The sequence below is a fragment of the Lissotriton helveticus genome, chromosome 11 (assembly GCF_964261635.1).
Source record: "Lissotriton helveticus chromosome 11, aLisHel1.1, whole genome shotgun sequence".
Classification (NCBI taxonomy): domain Eukaryota; kingdom Metazoa; phylum Chordata; class Amphibia; order Caudata; family Salamandridae; genus Lissotriton; species Lissotriton helveticus.
Genome location: NC_136072.1, coordinates 916,283,371 through 916,300,236, shown reverse-complemented (window position 1 = coordinate 916,300,236; position 16,866 = coordinate 916,283,371). Strand labels below are relative to the sequence as shown.

The following is a 16,866-nucleotide window of genomic DNA, read 5'->3' as shown; positions in this document are numbered from 1 at the left end:
GTCAGCAAACACCCCTGTGGCAGCGCGACTCAAGAGACTATGCTGCTCTGTGGGGGCCGGGCGAATCCCGCCATGTCAGAGTGGAGCTGCAGGGGCCTAAGAGGTGAACAAGGCCTCATTAACATGTGAATGGTCTTTTAAAGACCTGTGAAGTGCTCCGGTGCGGCTGTGTGTGTGTGTGTGTGCCCGACTGTGTGTGTGTGTGCCCGGAAGCTGTCTCAGCCAGGGCACACAGGCAGGGTGAGATGAAGAGGGTGACAGAGGGAGAGGGAGGAGGTAGAGGGGGAGAGAGACAGAGGCAGACAGAGGGAGAACGAGGGAGGGAGACAGAGGGAGAGCTAGGGAGAGGCAGACAGAGGGAGAGCGCGAGAGTGCGAGGGAGGGAGACAGAGGGAGAGCGAGGGAGAGCGTGGGAGAACGCAGGAGAGCCGGGGAGGGAGACAGAGGCCGAGGGAGAGCAAGGGAGACAGAGGCAGACAGGGAGAGCAAGGGAGAGCGAGGGAGGGAGACAGGCAGATAGAGGGAGAGCGAGGGAGAGCAAGGGAAAGCGAGGGAGGCAGACAGGCAGAGCGAGGGAGGGAGACGGAGGCAGACAGAGGGAGAGCGAAGGAGACAGAGGGAGAGCGAGGGAGGGAGACAGAGGCAGACAGAGGGAGAGCAAGGGAGGCATAGTTAAACAACAAGAGAGAAAAGGGTCAGTCTGCCACTCTTATACCCCTTAAAGTAAGAATACCAAACAACGAAAGAGCAACTAAAAAGGCAAAAAAGGGAGGGTAAATAAAGAAAGTCAAATACCACAACCAAAATGATAGAGACTGGGTGCAAAGGGCCAGTGCACACTGAGAAAAAAGAACCCTCATTAGCCAATTGTCGTCATTGGGTTCTTATTACCGATATGTGCATTAGTACCTTATAGTGAAGTGAGTGATTTAAAAAGGGAGGTGTACCTTTTCGCTAATAAAGAGAATTCCTTTTAATAGAGGGACAGTCCTTCTCCATTAAAAACAAAGTGAGTGCGGACAGAAGTTTGTTGAGTCAATTTGAACCAAACATGTCCTAAAAATTATGTGAAACTGGTCAAGTACAGGTACACCTCCCTTTTTAAATCATTCACTTCACTATAAGGTACTAATGCACATACCGGTAATAAGAACCCAATGACGACAATTGGCTACTGACTCTGTTGGTGCCTGAGGGTTATTTTTTCTCAGTGTGCACTGACCCTTTGCACCCAGTCTCTATCATTTTGGTTGTGGTATTTGAGCAAGGGAGGCAGACAGAGGCAGAGCGAGGGAGAGAGACAGAGGCAGACAGAGGGAGAGCGAGGGAGAGAGACAGAGGGAGAGCGAGGGAGGGAGACAGAGGGAGAGCGAAGGAGAGGGAGGGAGACAGAGGAGCGAGGGAGGGAGGGGGAGGGAGACAGAGGAGCGAGGTAGAGGGAGGATGACCACGAGGAAGGGAGACAGAGCGAGGGAGGGACACAGAGCGAGGGAGGGAGACAGAGCGACGGTGGGAGGGAGGGAGACAGAGGGAGGGAGGCAGAGTGAGGGAGGGAGACCTCAGAGTGAGGGAGACCTCAGAGTGAGGGAGGGGGAAGGAGAGAGAGGGAGATAGAGGGAAGGAGGGAGAGAGAAGTAAAGAGAGAGGGAAGGAGAGAGAGGGAGAGGGAAATAGAGAGAGGGAAATAGAGAGAGGGAGAGGAAAATAGAGTGAGGGAGATGAAAACAGAGAGGGAGAGGGTAACAGGGAGAGGGAGACAGAGAGAGTGAGACAGTCAGAGTGAGTGAGACCGAGGGAGAGAGGGAGTGAGACAGTCAGAGAGTGAGACAGAGGGAGAGAGGGAGTGAGACAGAGGGAGACAGAGAGACAGAGGGAGACAGAGGGAGAGAGAGGTAGAGAGAGGGCGAGAGCGAGAGAGAGAGAGACTGAAAAAGAACGAGAGAGAGAGAGAGAGAGAGAGAGAGATGTGTGTATGCCGGGTCTGGTGGCTCAGTGGACGAAGGCGTCCGCTGCAGGGACCAGTGATCAACCTCGGGGTACCAGTTTTTTTTTTTGCTCTAGCCCCGCCCCCTCCCCCACTGACCCCGCCCCCACCCCCACCGGTGCGGCCCTCAGACACAAACTACACTGTAAATTTGGCCCCCGAGAGAAAGTTTGTGAGTACCCATGCCCTAGTGCATCAATGCTTTAGACGCTGGATGATGAAGCACACAAAATAGTGCTTTCTGACTCCAAGTTAGGGGTGCCTTGCCCTGATCCACCTTTGCTGCAATCCTTTGGAAACCCATCAAACTTTAATATATTAACGCTAACTCAGGAAAGGGCAAAAGTCTATTTATACCCTTTTCAGAACAAACTCTGATATTGTTTGATTCAGTGGATGAATTTGCACACATTTGCACCGGTGACAGTTGGTTTCAAGATCTTCAGGGTGCCAGTGGCCTGTACACTTTGCCAGACTCTGATTTCCTTATCTGGCCCTTGCCATGGAAAAAAAGATCCTCATTCGCACTGGAGACGCGCAGGGCAGCAGAGTTTCTTGACCTTCAGTTACCTACCATGGAAGTGAAAACAAATGTCTTCACTGAGTTGCTTGACGAGGTGGCAATCTAGTTCTGACCTCTTCTGTAATTTAATGAAGCCCACACAGGCAGTCTTCCTGGGGCCTGAGCAAAACCTTGCTCCAGGCCTCTGGTCAGTAGACAGGTCGCACAATGCCATCATCCAACCCCAGGTGAATCAGCCTTCCTGAGCAGTATCCACCACACGAAAATGTGGATGTCTTCTACCAATCTCAGAACAGGTGGCGGAGGACAAACTGTCTCTCTTACCACAGGAAGTGCAGGCACTTTTGTAAAAAGGAGTCAGAGAAAGGGTGCCAGCATCAGAAGTAGGCACTAGTCGTACCAAAGAAGAACGCAGGCTTCCTTCTCATCCCTGACAGTTGCCTTCTCAATGCCTTCCTGCAGAAGGACAGTTTCGAGATGATCCCTTTGGCCCAGATCCTGTCTGCCCTCGACTCTGGATTGTAGCGATGGATGTGCCAGACACTGATTTTCACATTCCTATCCTGCCCCACAGTCCCTCTTCGCGGTTCATGGTCGGACAATGGCACTTTCTTTGTGCAATGTTCCACTTTGGAACCCTCTACCTCTGCAGATGTGCTGCAACCACTGCAATCATTTTCGTGAACACCTGATGGGCACAGGGGAGAACAATCTTTTCCTACCTCGATGACTGGCTGGTGTAAGTGGGCTTGCACCAGGCAGTAGTCATCCACCTCAAGATGACAAGGAACCTCTTAACATTGTTAGGGTTCACTATCCATGCGCAAAAGTCACACCTGACTCCGAAGACGCTCCCTTTTATTTGTGCTGTTCTGGACATTGTGCAGTTTTGCACCTTCCCCTGCAACGAGGAGTCCAGGACATTTGGGCTATGATACTAATATTTTATCCTTGGTCCTGGATCTCAGTTGAGAAGACTCTTAAGGCATCTGTAACTGATGGCTTCCTGCATCCTGCTGATCAAGTACATCAGGTGGCACATTCAGGCTCAGCAGAGAAATCTGCAGTCCCAGTGGACACAGCATCCGGGGACCATCACACCAAGAATTCGAAGGACACTGCAAAATAGATTCTGTACTGTATTGGATCAGCGGCAGACTCCTCTCCTAATCTCACCCAGACCTGGCAGTGGTTACCTATACCTTGCTTCTGGGTTATGGAGACTATCTGGTAGAAGTGGAAGTCAAAGGTATCTGGTCTCACGCAGAGGCCTGAGTCCACATCTGGCTTCTGGAGTTGTGGGCCTTATTCTTATCCTAGAAAGCCTTCCATCAAAGGGAGGCTTGTGCAGGTGCTTATGCACCACACCAGTGCCATGTAGTACTTCAACAAGCAAGGCGGGTTCGGTCATGGACCCAGTGTCCGTATGCTCTACGCCTCTAGGAGTGGGTGGACCAACAGGTGATTTTTCTGGTGACGCACCACCTAGTGTGATCTTTAGATGCTAGGGGCAGCCTAACTCAGCTGCTGACACCTTCCAGATCCCAAACGACAGTTACACAAAGTGGTGGACGGTCTTCCACTAATGGGGAAGACATTGGCTCATTCTCTTCGCCCTGCTGAGAACGTGAAAGGAAGTTACCAAGTGAGACTCTCTCAGAGATGCGTTCTGCTTAGAGTGGAGCTGCGGACTCCTATATGCCTTTCCAGCACTACCTCTCCTGCCTCATTCTGACCGACTGGGCCCAAGTCAGCCTAGTAGCACCAGGCTGTACAAGGAGAGAGTGGTATCCAGATCTCCTGGGTCTGAACTTCTGTCTTCTGATCAGGCTGCCCTTTAGAAGTGTCTTGTGTTGCAGCAGGCCAGGTTTCTACACTCTAGCCTGTACTATCTCCACCTCCATGCTTAGAGATCGAGTGGATGCTTTTAGCTGTATTCAACCTTTCTCCCGAGGTTGTCAATATCATATAGGCAGCAGGTGTCCCTCCACCAAGCTGGTATACACCTGCTGTTGGGACATGCTTATAGCTTGGTGTTCTACTTGGTTGATTGATCCATTTCATTTCATACTTTCTGATGTGTTTCTATGTGTGTTGTCCCTAGCCCCCAGAAAGGACTAGCTTTGGGCACATTCAAAGGATACTTGTCAGCTCTTTTGACTTTCCTGCGGTTGCCAGATCAGCCCTCCTTGTTTGAATCAAGTTTTTTAGTTTTTTTAAAGGTTTGCAACATAGGTTTGGACCATCTCTTTTTATTGTGCATTGGTGGGACCTCAGCTTGGCCCTCTCACTTCTAATGTGTACTCCCTATGAGCAACTGCATATCTATCTGTTGCAGTGTCTCGCCCTCAAGACATTTTTTCTTGTTGCAGTGATATCAGTTTGGCAATTGAATGTGCTATAACCCCTTTATGTCAACCCGCCATACACAACATTCTTTCCAGATAAACTGGTTCTGAGAACCTGTCTCTCCTTTATTCCAAAAGTAGTGACTCCTATCTGCTAAAGTATTTTCCTTCCTACATTCCTCGCTCTGCCTCATCCCTCAAAAAAACAGGAGAAAAACTCCATTGGTTGGCTCTTCAAAAAGCTCTTTGCTCTTCTATTGACCGTACCAGATAACACTGTGGATGATTAGCTTTTCATTGGATTCACAGGGAAGAAAAAGGGAATGCACTGCAAAAGAGGACAGTTTCTCATTGGTCATGCCCGCTTCCAAATCTGCTAGGATTGGCTACAAAGCAGGCCCTGGAAGTCTTGTGGTCTCTCCACCTGCGCTCAAACTGCTACCACTGCATTGGCATATGAAGTGGCTGTTCTGGACATTTGCCAGGTTGCTACGTGGGCGGTGCACGCGTTCACGAATACTGTTGTCTGGACAGCCAGGTGGAGATGGGCATTTTACTTGTTCGGTCCTGTGGGTCCTTTTGTTATGCGCCAGTTCACAGGCCTCCACCTTAGAGGTACTGCTTTGTTCTCTATTGAAAAGGTTTGGAATTTGCGGTTCGTAGTATGTATCAGAAGAACAAGTATCTTACCTTCGGTAACGCTCTTTCTGGTGAAGACTTTTAGACACTTTTTCTAACTGCAGATTCCTCACTGACTGTCCCGCCTTCCTGTTCTGTGAACTGGGTTCTTTTTCCATCTAATAAGGTCCCAAGTCTCGAGGCCTGCAGACCGGGCAAAGCCACCTTGCTGTTGGGCCTCTTTGTGTGGGGGTGCAGACAGCCTAAAAAGCAATGCGCATGGTTGGTGCTTATATGCGGCTTCCGTTCTCCACTTCCAGAGAAGAACCATTTTGGCATGGAACCATGTGAGTCCACTTATCCGCACGCGGTGTACTGATTAAGATTTTCTGGATCCTGTCTAGTAACAAGGGAATATTCCGTCGGTGAGAAATCTGTGCTTAGATACAGTATTGACCAGAAAGAACGTTACCAATGATAAGTAACCAAGATTACAAATAATTATACCACTTGCTCCAGTTTTTAATAATGATGATTCTCATCCCAAAATGAAGCGATGGGGAAGCAACTCCATAGAAATTAAGAGTCAGGACTACTTTATTTTCTACAAAAAGTTTATGTAAAAAGGCTTAACTCCCCTATTTTCCCATACATTAGGAATTTAGAGGCTCATGTCTTTTAAATGGATGGATGGATTTCCAGGTGTCTGGATTACAAACATGAGAAAAGGAGACATTTCTTAAAGAAACAGCAGTGGCAGCTTTGCCCATTGAGGTTTGAGTCTTTGGTTCTGCATGTATGATGCCAGGATAACAACAGACCCACAAGGTTAATCAAGAAGTGTACCTTGCTATGGACAATTTTGAGATAGCTCAACCAGTATAACTGGGCAGATAATTCACGAATAATTGTTAAACTTTTCTACCTCTTAAGTACTTCCTAGGAAGTACCGTAAAGCCCTTTTCACTTCTAGAATGTGAAGGGATTTCTCCGCTGGAAAGTTCAGAGACTAACAAAAAAGGAACGCAGGGATATTTCCAGGTTTATGAAAAAATGAGCACCATTTTCAATAGGACGGATGGATGGGCTCTTATAACCACCCTATTCTTGTGAAAAAAAAGCATAAGGCTACTGCGAGCATAACGTGTAAATCTCTAGCAGACCATCTGCAGGCTGATATTATTGTTCTTCCTAAAGACAAGTTCTCAGTCATAGGACTAGTCATTTAACTTCTAAACAACCTGCTTTTCTCAGAGACGGCTGCATTTGGATGACACTTAAAACTAAATCAGGATTAGACCCAGGTGAAATTTAAATTCGACTCGTGTAATTTGAGTAGTTTCGGGGCTTACACTTGTTACACAAAAATCCTGAAATTACACCACATCCCCAAATTATACCGCCGTTCAGTCCACAAAATTATAGTGTAGGCGCAATGTAAACAACCACAGTGCGAGTGACTGTTGTTCGCACAGGTTTGTATCCTATTCTTACGCCAAAAAAAAACGATTAACGTGGATACATTGCACGCTAAAATATAGCACAAGATGACAGACTTGCTTAATGCGGAATTTCGCATCGTTTATATGAAAGGAAATTACACTAATTTGGCACAGGATTCTTAGTCTTTCAAAGTTAACAAGACCCCCAGCTGATAGTCTAATCTACCTTCAAGGGTCAGTGTTCCTTTATCAGCTTCATGAAGTTATTATACATCCAACACACAAAAGGTGAAAGGAGGAATGCTTGCAGTACGCCTCACCACTGGCAGTCACTCTGGGTAGGATTGCGATTTCTCATTCTTTTGCCCAACATACCACCTCAGTAGCCATATGCAAATCAGTCTTTGCCCTGCTCCAGTAGGAACAATCCAGCCCGAAATGCTAGACAAGCTCCTCCCTGAACTGGAACAAACAACCCAAGACCAGTGTTGCCCTGACTTGGACTGTTCAGTTGAATGTAGCTTGGATCCAGTGAGACAGTGAGCACGGGAGCCATGTCTGGGCATACCCTTGGCCTATTAGAGTGTTTACATCAAACACACAAAAATGTGATGGGAAGAATGCGTGCAGTAAGTCTAACCATTGGCAGTCATTCGGGGTATCCTTAGCCCCCATTGTTCTTTGGCGCACCAGGCATCCTCTGTTTGGACCCAGCCATATGCAAATCAGTCTTTACCTTGCTTCAATAGGATCAGCCCAGCCTGAACGGTCAGGCCCTCCCTGAACCAGAACACAAAAAAGCCAAGACCAACCTTATATGTTTTAATTTCTTATTTTACAACTAATTAGAAGCGGTGGAATCTGGAGTTTGTTTTACTGTGTTGGCTTTTCTAATTATAATGAATTGCTTCTTTATGAAAAAATAAATGCACTTTTTTGGGTTTTATTTTTCCAGTTATGTGCTTGCATGAACAGACACACACATATTTTGTATGTCTATATAGGTGTGCCAGGGGGTATTTTAGAAGCTATGTTATTGCTTTTTAAAGTGTTTCCTGATTCTTTGACACTTGGGTGGGGTTATTTGACTTTAATGAAGATTCCCATGTTACAGCAGTAAGGATTGCATGTCAGTATCCTCTCCTTTTTTTCGTTCTCATTTGCGTTTTGACTATAATTGGATTTGACCTAAATGTAAATTAGATGTAGATAGAATTCATTGCCTTGTAAAGAAACTTTTTGGCTTGCCTCTGCTCTCATGTAACTGATGCTTTTTCACGCCTTTTTAATTGCCAACTTCAAACTGCCTTGGCTTTTATCAACTCATAAACTTCGGTGTTTATTGAAGTAACAGGATATCCCCATCTTTGCCTCGCTTGAACAGCTTGACAAGTTGAAAGCATGCAATAACAAATTGGCTTTAGTTATCTGAATAAAACGATTGGCTGCTGACCTATGCTGTACGATTAATAAGACGATTTCACAAAAAATGTTTACTAACGCTGAAATGTCATTTTGTCAAAAATCTACCACAACATGGCTGCCTAAAAAAACCTGATATCATCCTTAGTTAAAATGAAATCTGATATTCAGGCGGTTTCTTTTTCTGCTTGGTTAACCGAGCCAATGGGCCTATGTCATCACGCTTAATTTAATTTTCCTTAGTCAAGTATGCATGCCTGGTCCAAATGGACCCCCTGCGTTTTCTGAGGATGCGGTATTTTAGGGAAGGTGTACTGAAGTGCAACAACACTCAAAAACGTGTTTCATAGGTAAAGTACCTTGTTAACCAGTACAATAACGTTGAAATGATTAGGAAGGGTCGTCATAACGGTACAGCATGTTATTGAAATTGGGAAATTGGAATCTGTAAGAATTTCAGTTCCTCATGCAACGAGTGAAAACCAACAGTCATATTGAAATTATAATTCTTGGAGAATTTGAGTCTCTACTTTTGCCAACAATCACATTTTGCTAAAGAATTGCTCATAAATTAGATGTTTTTGACGTGAACATTATTAAAATGGTAAATAAAAGTTTAGTGGTTCTGTAGAAGAAATATTTATCGTACTCCTAAATACACTAAGAGGAAAGAAAAGAGAATCATTACACCAGCTCTGCACTTGACAAAGTTTTGACATAAGGTAGAGTCTGGTGCAGATTGGGTTTATTTCTTTATACTCTCTCCAACCCTATTATCTCCCCACACGGTATGATTATTTTTGTATTGGGGGGCCTCTCAGTGGATGGCCCTTGTGTGTGGTGATCACAAGCTGGAGAGCTGCTCATTAGTTTTTGGGTGGGGTGATGTGGACTGTCCTCTCAATTTGGGTAATGACCCTGGGTATTCAACTTTACATTTGTTGTAAGGTAGGATCATATTTGACTTCTAGTTCAGCAGCATTCCTTTTAGAGAATTTCAATGTTACCGTCCCACTAGTGTGTGTCTATGCAAAACAGTTGGTGACTCACAGTAGGAAAACAGGACCATCTTTTTCTTATGTGCACTAAGGGCTTTTAAAATATTACCCACTGACTATTTATAAAATACTTCTGCAAACCTCCAATTACATTTCTCGGTTCTTTTTGTCCCACAGCCCAAGAAGCCAAATTGCTACGGTATTCTCAAGAGTGTAATGGCGTTTTGTATTTACAAAAAAAGGTTTTCCCTTCCTGTCTAGGGATCTTCTACAGGGTAGCACTGTCATTTGCACAGCAAAAAAGTCCTGGTGCTTCAGAAAGCAGGAATCCATAAATCTACAAATGTAGTTATCCTGCATTAGAGAACAATAGTTTTGCACAAGCAGTGCAGTGATGCCCTCACATCAGCGCTGCCAATTACCCACTTCACTACTTTTAACTACTTTTTTTAGTGTATTCAACTAATCCTTCCCTCCCCATCCCATGCTATGAAGTGAAAGCCAATGTGTGCTGTTCGACTGCTGCTCGACTTTGCTAATGTATGGTACTCTTAATTAATTATTCTGTACGAGTCCTTCCGTAGAGCCAAATTAGAAGCTTTTCGCCAAAAATAAGATTTTAAAAGTTTCAAATTTTGGCCTTGTGATATTGTGGTTCTGTGCATTTTTAGTGGTATGTCAAGGGTAGAAGGTACATTTCTCCTGGAAATAGCTATGGTGGCTCTTCTGCTGAAGAAAGCATTCTCTGGACCCTTGAAATCAGCAAGCCGCAGTACAATTTTTAATTTTCCCTTGCCCATACAAAACTGTTAGAGAGGTTTGTTGTTAGGAGGCTTCAAGCTAAACAACTCTTATTTTTGACAGGCTTTTCTTTTTGAGGGATGGGAATCTATTGGTTCCCCTGAACTTACTAGACTGATCTGTGTTGTTCAACACTATTAATTATAAGAGCCTCGTTTTTAGAAATTGTGCAAAAGAGACCCTGAAGTAGATTAACATGTTCCCGTCTAACAGGACTCCATGTGTTAATTTACCCACTACTTCATGTAATTATTATGGCATTCTACATAGATAAGCCCTTTCCCTGTATCTTTTTAGATCTGCCTACCGACCACTTTACCTGTTTAAGTAGCCTGTTTTTTCTATAAAAAGAAAATTGCAATAAAAATCTGTATATATTCTTACACATAAAGGGACTTTTGGTCTGCTCTTTTCAGCCATCAATCTTTCAAATTGTAATTCACATTTTGCTTCTGCCCACAAGCAATGTGGTTGCACATGTGTACTACCTCTTAGAAAGTAGTCCACTTCAATACCAGGGCTGGTTGACCAGTCTTGACTTTTATTTGTTTTAATTTCATGATTTTAATTTTTTTACTGTCTGTCATTATTTACTTACTGTTTCGGGCAAATCTATAACTTTTTGCATATTTAAAGTCCATTGATTATGTTTCTTAGTTTTGACGTTCATTTTTGACATTCAGCATGCTTACTACACAGCACCTCATGCATTTGTAACTTCCTTTTACTTCAGGCAATGGAGAGTGAGGTGAACGTATATTATCCGGAGCTCTACAAACCGAAGACTGGTTACCAGCTACTCACAAACCAACTACAACGTCTCTGTGTGTTACTTGATGTTTACCTGGAAACTGAGAGCCACGATAACAGCGTTGAGGGCCCAAAGGAGTTCCCACAGGAGAAGATGTGCCTCCGTCTGGCCAGGTAGGAGCCATGTCTAAATCTCAAGATGGAACTATATTGGGGTGCTTTGACAAAACAATGGAGTCGCGGAGGGGACGATCAAGTGAGGTATTATCCCCACATATAGTGCTAATTAGCACAGGGTCCCCTGCATTTATCTGAAGGCTCATGAGGCCTTGGAGTTCTGGATAGCAAGTGGACATCAAAGGATTACTTTGTCGCTATGTAAATTGACCATAATAGGCACATTTTACATTAATCGACACAATAATAGTATTCCCTATGTTTTTGACGGTATTATACTGTCCTTTTTGAGTAGGGTAGGGATCTGTGTGAAGAAGAATCATCATGCTTCGAAACATGATGACACAGACACATGCAGAAGGTTTTGTACATTAATACATTAAACTTCCACTTCACTGTTTTTAACAATACCAGCAGGGAGGTTTATTAAACATCCTTGTAGTCCTCACTTGACAGGTATTTTTTAACATTCACTCACCATCCACGTCTGACCCTACCACTCACACTACACATAGTGGTTATATCAAGTGCTCCCACGTATCCGTTGGTTAGTAGCACATCGCACTCCATAGCGGAGTGCGAAGACCCCTATGATGAAGCATGACACCAAGGGCCCTTTTGGTGTGTCGAGGGGTATTTAAAGAACACCATGTGCTTCCCACCAATGTAGTAACACATCCCATCCGAGACCATATTTCTTGTTTCACCTATTCCTTGTGGGTGGATTCCATTTGTTTAATAATAAAAGTACTTTGAAAGAAGGCAGAGAGTCTTACTTGCATGCCTGCCATCAGCAAAGCTGCACATTTAACCACTTGACCCCACTAATGTTCTCTTTTACATTTTCATCCTTTTTTCAGGGGTCCCAATCGCTTGAAGCCATTCAAGTATCAGCATCCCCAAGGATTCTTCAGTCATCGTTAACCTTTGTGGTACACCGGAAGTCCTGTGAAACATGATTCTGTGCTGACCCTCTGTTACAGGCTGCCGCAATTCCGCCTGTTATTGCCTCAGCAACAGACAAGGCATCCTACTACAGCAGTGCTCAGTGTTAGCTCAATCACCTGTCCTTCTGAGAACGTTACCTTGTTTATTACTTGAATTTTTAGTTAATTAAATTGTAATTGTACTACCCCAATAATAGTGGTCTCAACACTGTCTGCTCACTTGCATAGGTGCCATTGATACATGGGTAATCCAGTCTGTGCTGTGGGGTAAAAGATGGTTCACTTTCATGTCTAACTTCTTGCTTTATTTTTAAATGCTCCATCTTCGACACACCTCTGATATCATGTAAGAACCGGTCACTCATGGTACAATGTGCTCATCAGATCTAGAATGATTAGCGAAATTACAGGGCTGTGGCGAAGGATATCCTAATCTCTATGCTCTTTGTGTTAGTGCACAGTCATTTCCCCATCATATTTGTTTTTAGCAAATGTATTGTATTGCACTGTTCAAGTACCAGTATTGGCTTTCAAAAACAGAAGTTTGAGAAAAGTAGTTATCTTTGCATACTTCGAAGGGTAATTTAACTGTATAGAGTAGATTAATCTGGCAGTAATTGAGAGCTTAATTGCCTACTTCAGCGGTCTGTTTAAACATACAATAGAGTCTTAGCATTCATGCAAAAGTCCACACCTCCACGGACTTGTAAAGTAGTGATCTATTACTCTTGCACATGCATCCGAAGTATACAGTATACTGTGAAGGAGGTTTCTAAGATCCACAGGCTAACATTGAAGGAGATATTTTGATACAAACTTCTCAGTGCAGATTCCTCACCTTTTAAATATTCCCCAGACAACCGACTGGATCCGGAAACGTTTCTACAGTAATTCTGCGTGTTGTAAGGCAGTTCCTCTTGGACACTGTTCCACTCCATAAAAGAAATGCAGAGCCTATGTTGGTGCCCCTCCAGCGTGCTGACTGACGTTAGTTCCTTTCTTTTTACACCCCCAAGCGCAGATCCAGAGCGGTCTTCGTCTTTCTGCGACGTTGCCACAAAACTTTCTTCAGTGTCCAATGAATGTCATTCCCCAAAAAGGACATGTTTTAATTCCTGTAGGAACTATCACAGACAAATGTTTGTGACTGATCCTCATCAGATGTTCCTGTGGGGCGTGGGGTTGACCCAGGACTCCAAGGCCTACAGCGACTGCGTGTTGCTGAACCTGAAAGCCATCAGGGAACGCAAGGTGAACCTTGATATCTCGAAGCATAAAAAAAACTCCTCACCGGGACTGTTCCAGCTCAAACGTTATATCTCGATCCTGTTTCCAATCCCAGAGTCAACAGACTTGCTACAGACGCCAGCCTCCGTCGTGCTGCAAGTCCTCAGGTAAGCAAAAGAACCTCACGAAATCAAATGAGGATTTCGCTACCTCACGCCACTCTCATTTGCCTGAGCAGGCACGAGTGCGGCACCACCCTTCTCGATCCCAAAGTCAGCTGATCCTGCATCTACTTCCGGCACAACCTGAGTTTCTGGGGCCTTTAGCCATGCTGCATCGAATCTGAGTTCCACATTGGCATGCTTCGGCTCTTTAGATCCCTGCCTTATCCCTCTGGTGCGCATTTGGCCCGAAGGAGTCGAGAGGCCTTCCACCTGGTATACCGCAGGCAGGTTTGCCCTTGGTACGCCTGGTGGACTTTCTGAACCTGTTTAGTCTCTTGTTTCCACCCCACTACTGCCGCTGCGACCCATGCAGGTCCTGGGCACTTCAACAGTGATTCCGACTGTACCGATGCCAGAGAAGGCAGCCACGATAGCTCTCTCCTCGACCAAAGTAGTGCCCAAATCCTCCTGAGGTGCCACTTGATTTGGCAGAAGCGCGACAACACTCTGTATTCACTTTTTGGGACAGCTGTGTTTAATGACTTTGACCATGGCGATGAGTTCGATCAGCCCTACATGGATGACAATTGAATAGGGACTTACAGGAGGCCTAGTGGCCTCGATTCCTTTACGAAGACTGGTCTTTTTTCTCCCCTGGACCAGCCATCGAGAAATCCGCTTCCTATGTCATGGTGATGTGGAGGGCGACCAAAGTTATTGACTCCCCACCTTGGGTCCTTCAACCTGGGCCGACATCTTTGGAGCCACTTCTTTCTTGCAATGAAGCGCTGACGGATACTTTTTTGGGGTCTTAACCCAATCCGTGCATTAGCCCATCAATCAAATGACAGATTGCTGGGCGTCATCACCCTGCTTCAGGTGACATGGCTTTTCTTTCACAGCAATCCTCACCTGAAAGCGTAGTGGTGCAGGTTTCACCCAGCCGCTCTAATTCCAATACATGTCCTACCACTCTCCCTGATGGGGAATCTAAGCAGGTTGAAGCATTCGGCAAATGTCTTTTCCTCTACCCGCTTGGTCCCCCTCGCTGTTAATGCCAGCTGTTTGTTGGGTGCGCTACTTACACCATTTGGGGTTCGGTGGCCCTAGTTCTCGCTGGTGTGTCTGAAGACCTTCACCCTGTGTGCTCTCTCAGGCAACTCAAGTTGGTTCTTTGTGGCTTGGACACTACTGATCTAGGCCGTACTTGGCTGCAATCAACTGGGTTGGCAGACGATGTCCAGACCCTGTAGTCTGTGAAGGACTCCAAAAAAAGGTCTTCCATTTATAAAACCAACTGAAAACACATTGATGCTGACTCGTCCACATCAGCACATAAAAGGTGAAAAACTGAATTGCCCCAGGTTCTTCATTAAAAGCACTCCGCATCTTTTGTGAAGAAAAAAGGTGTAATGCTTACCGTAGCTCGTAAACATGCTCCCTCACTAACCCTCACTCATTTACAGCAGCTTTGTCAAGTCTCCTTAATTCAAGAGACACTTGTAAATGACTTTCTTGTCAGTGATGACATACTTATCAATAAAAACCTGTAACTTTGTTGAGTCCTCAAGATCGGAACAATGCTCAGAATGGTTCACCTCTCGATAGCCCCAATTCTGTATGCTATATTAGCGCAGATTATAGAGGTGATCAAGCGAGGGAAGAAAGGGAACAGCTGGGAGGGAGATCTAGTGAGAAAAACAACAGATATCAGCACACAGTCTATCAACTAGAACATATTGTTTTAGTTTATACCTATATATGGTGCCTGAAAAGGAAACAACAAATATCCAGCGTCCACCCTCTTGAGGAGATCACTAGTATTGTATATGGACTGTCTCAATATCTGTTTATGATGCGTCTCTGGAAGAACATAGGTTCAGAAGTTTCTGTTCCTTGCCTCTTTTAGCACCCATACTATACTAATGCTGTTATAATACCGTTTAGCACGCCTACCATAAAATACCACCTGCCTTGATTCACAGGGAAAGAGAATACTCCCGAACTCTCAATGTGAAAACCCCTGTTAAAACAATAAACGCAAAGCAAGCGGAAGATTATTTCTCCTTCCAGTAATCACTCATACACTCAGCATAGCGTGAAAATTATTGAAGAGTGGACGAGGCATATCACTAAAAAAAATATATATATATATAAATGCTATTTCTGCAAATGTGATAAAGTGCTACTCTTTTAAGAGTTTGAAAACCAAATATCAGTTGTGAAATCAAAAATCCTGCTCCACCCTCAGAGCTATTTTCTCCTTTCTGCATAACTAAGCAGAACTCATCCAACGGAAGGCATAGAATATTGTAGCTATACGGAAATGAACAGTCGTCCAAATCTGCTTGCCAGTCACGGCTCTCATGACTTGTGAGTGGGGGGGGGGGGGGATGATTTACAATAATTAAATTTAAAAATGACCTTACCGGGTCCCTCGTCGCCTCTGCTCCTGGCCAGGTCCCGTGCCAGCGTTTTCCTGCTGCTTTCCAGGAACAGGAAGCAGGCATCCTCCCTCCCCTAAGCCACTCACGACGCTGCAATGGCAGAGACATTTTTTTAAAGTAAGTTTTATATAGCGCGAACAAGATCCAGAAGGATATCAGAGCGCTTTACAAAAGGATGGACGGAAGGTAATAAATGCAAAATAGATCTATGCGGGGCAGAGAGAGACACAAACTTTGTCGGGCGACAGCTGACCTTATAAGCAAGAGTGCAAACGGGGAGCTGTTCCCACTCCCCCGCCAGTTCGAGTTTAAAAATGTAATAAACTCGGTTCCTCTCCTAGAGCGAGCGGCTCCACCACTTTTTCAACTGAACACTAACTTGGTAAGGTGACATCCCCTTTACTTCTAGATTTAAAGGAGGGAGGGTGAGCACCATGGGATCACAGTGTTGAGAGTCCTGAGGAAAGCCGGGGTATTCATTTTGCCGGCTGAAACATGTCGATGCTTTTGCAGAGTGGAGGGGTTGGCGTCTCATTATAAGCGCCTTTTAGCATTGTGATTGGTGCGGACAGCGCCCAGCCGGGTGCCTGTAGGGAGGCCATTTGCTCTATGTAGGCATGTAGCCTACATAGAGAAAAGGGAGAGTGCGCATGACTGGTTTGATCGACCCAAGATGGCCGACCAATCAGTCAGGTCCATAACATTGGGCAAGCCACTCCTCCCTGACCAGCTCACCCGCCAGCCCCCAACGAGGCATACCATGCTGCTTTCTCGCAGCGCAAGAAGCAGAAACATAAAATTGTATTTAAAATACCATTTTTTGTTTCTGTTTCTCGCACTGCGAGAAAGCAGTGGGGAGACGCTCTTCTGCCCTAATATAGGAGCCGCCCCTGCAGCTTACACGTAATGAACACAATGTGCCCATAAGTAAGTTGCTTCGTCACACAAAGCTCTGTCTTACCTTCTGCACAAAATAATCCGGATTCAACCAATGGAAGTAGTTCAAGGTAATTCAGGA

The 16,866-nt window shown here is 45.0% G+C and overlaps 1 protein-coding gene across 3 annotated transcripts in view; it reads left to right on the top strand.

Moving 5' to 3' along the window:
- Window positions 1-12,201, top strand: part of THOC5 (THO complex subunit 5) — a 242,432-nt gene extending 230,231 nt beyond the window's left edge. For all 3 annotated transcript variants that reach the window (XM_078667190.1, XM_078667189.1, XM_078667191.1), the window contains 2 exons: window positions 10,870-11,060; window positions 11,924-12,201. In XM_078667190.1, coding sequence (XP_078523316.1) covers window positions 10,870-11,060; window positions 11,924-11,987 — 255 coding nt within the window. In that variant the 3' untranslated portion in view covers window positions 11,988-12,201. The remainder of the gene's footprint in view (window positions 1-10,869; window positions 11,061-11,923) is intronic.
- The last annotated feature ends 4,665 nt before the right edge of the window (window positions 12,202-16,866 follow it).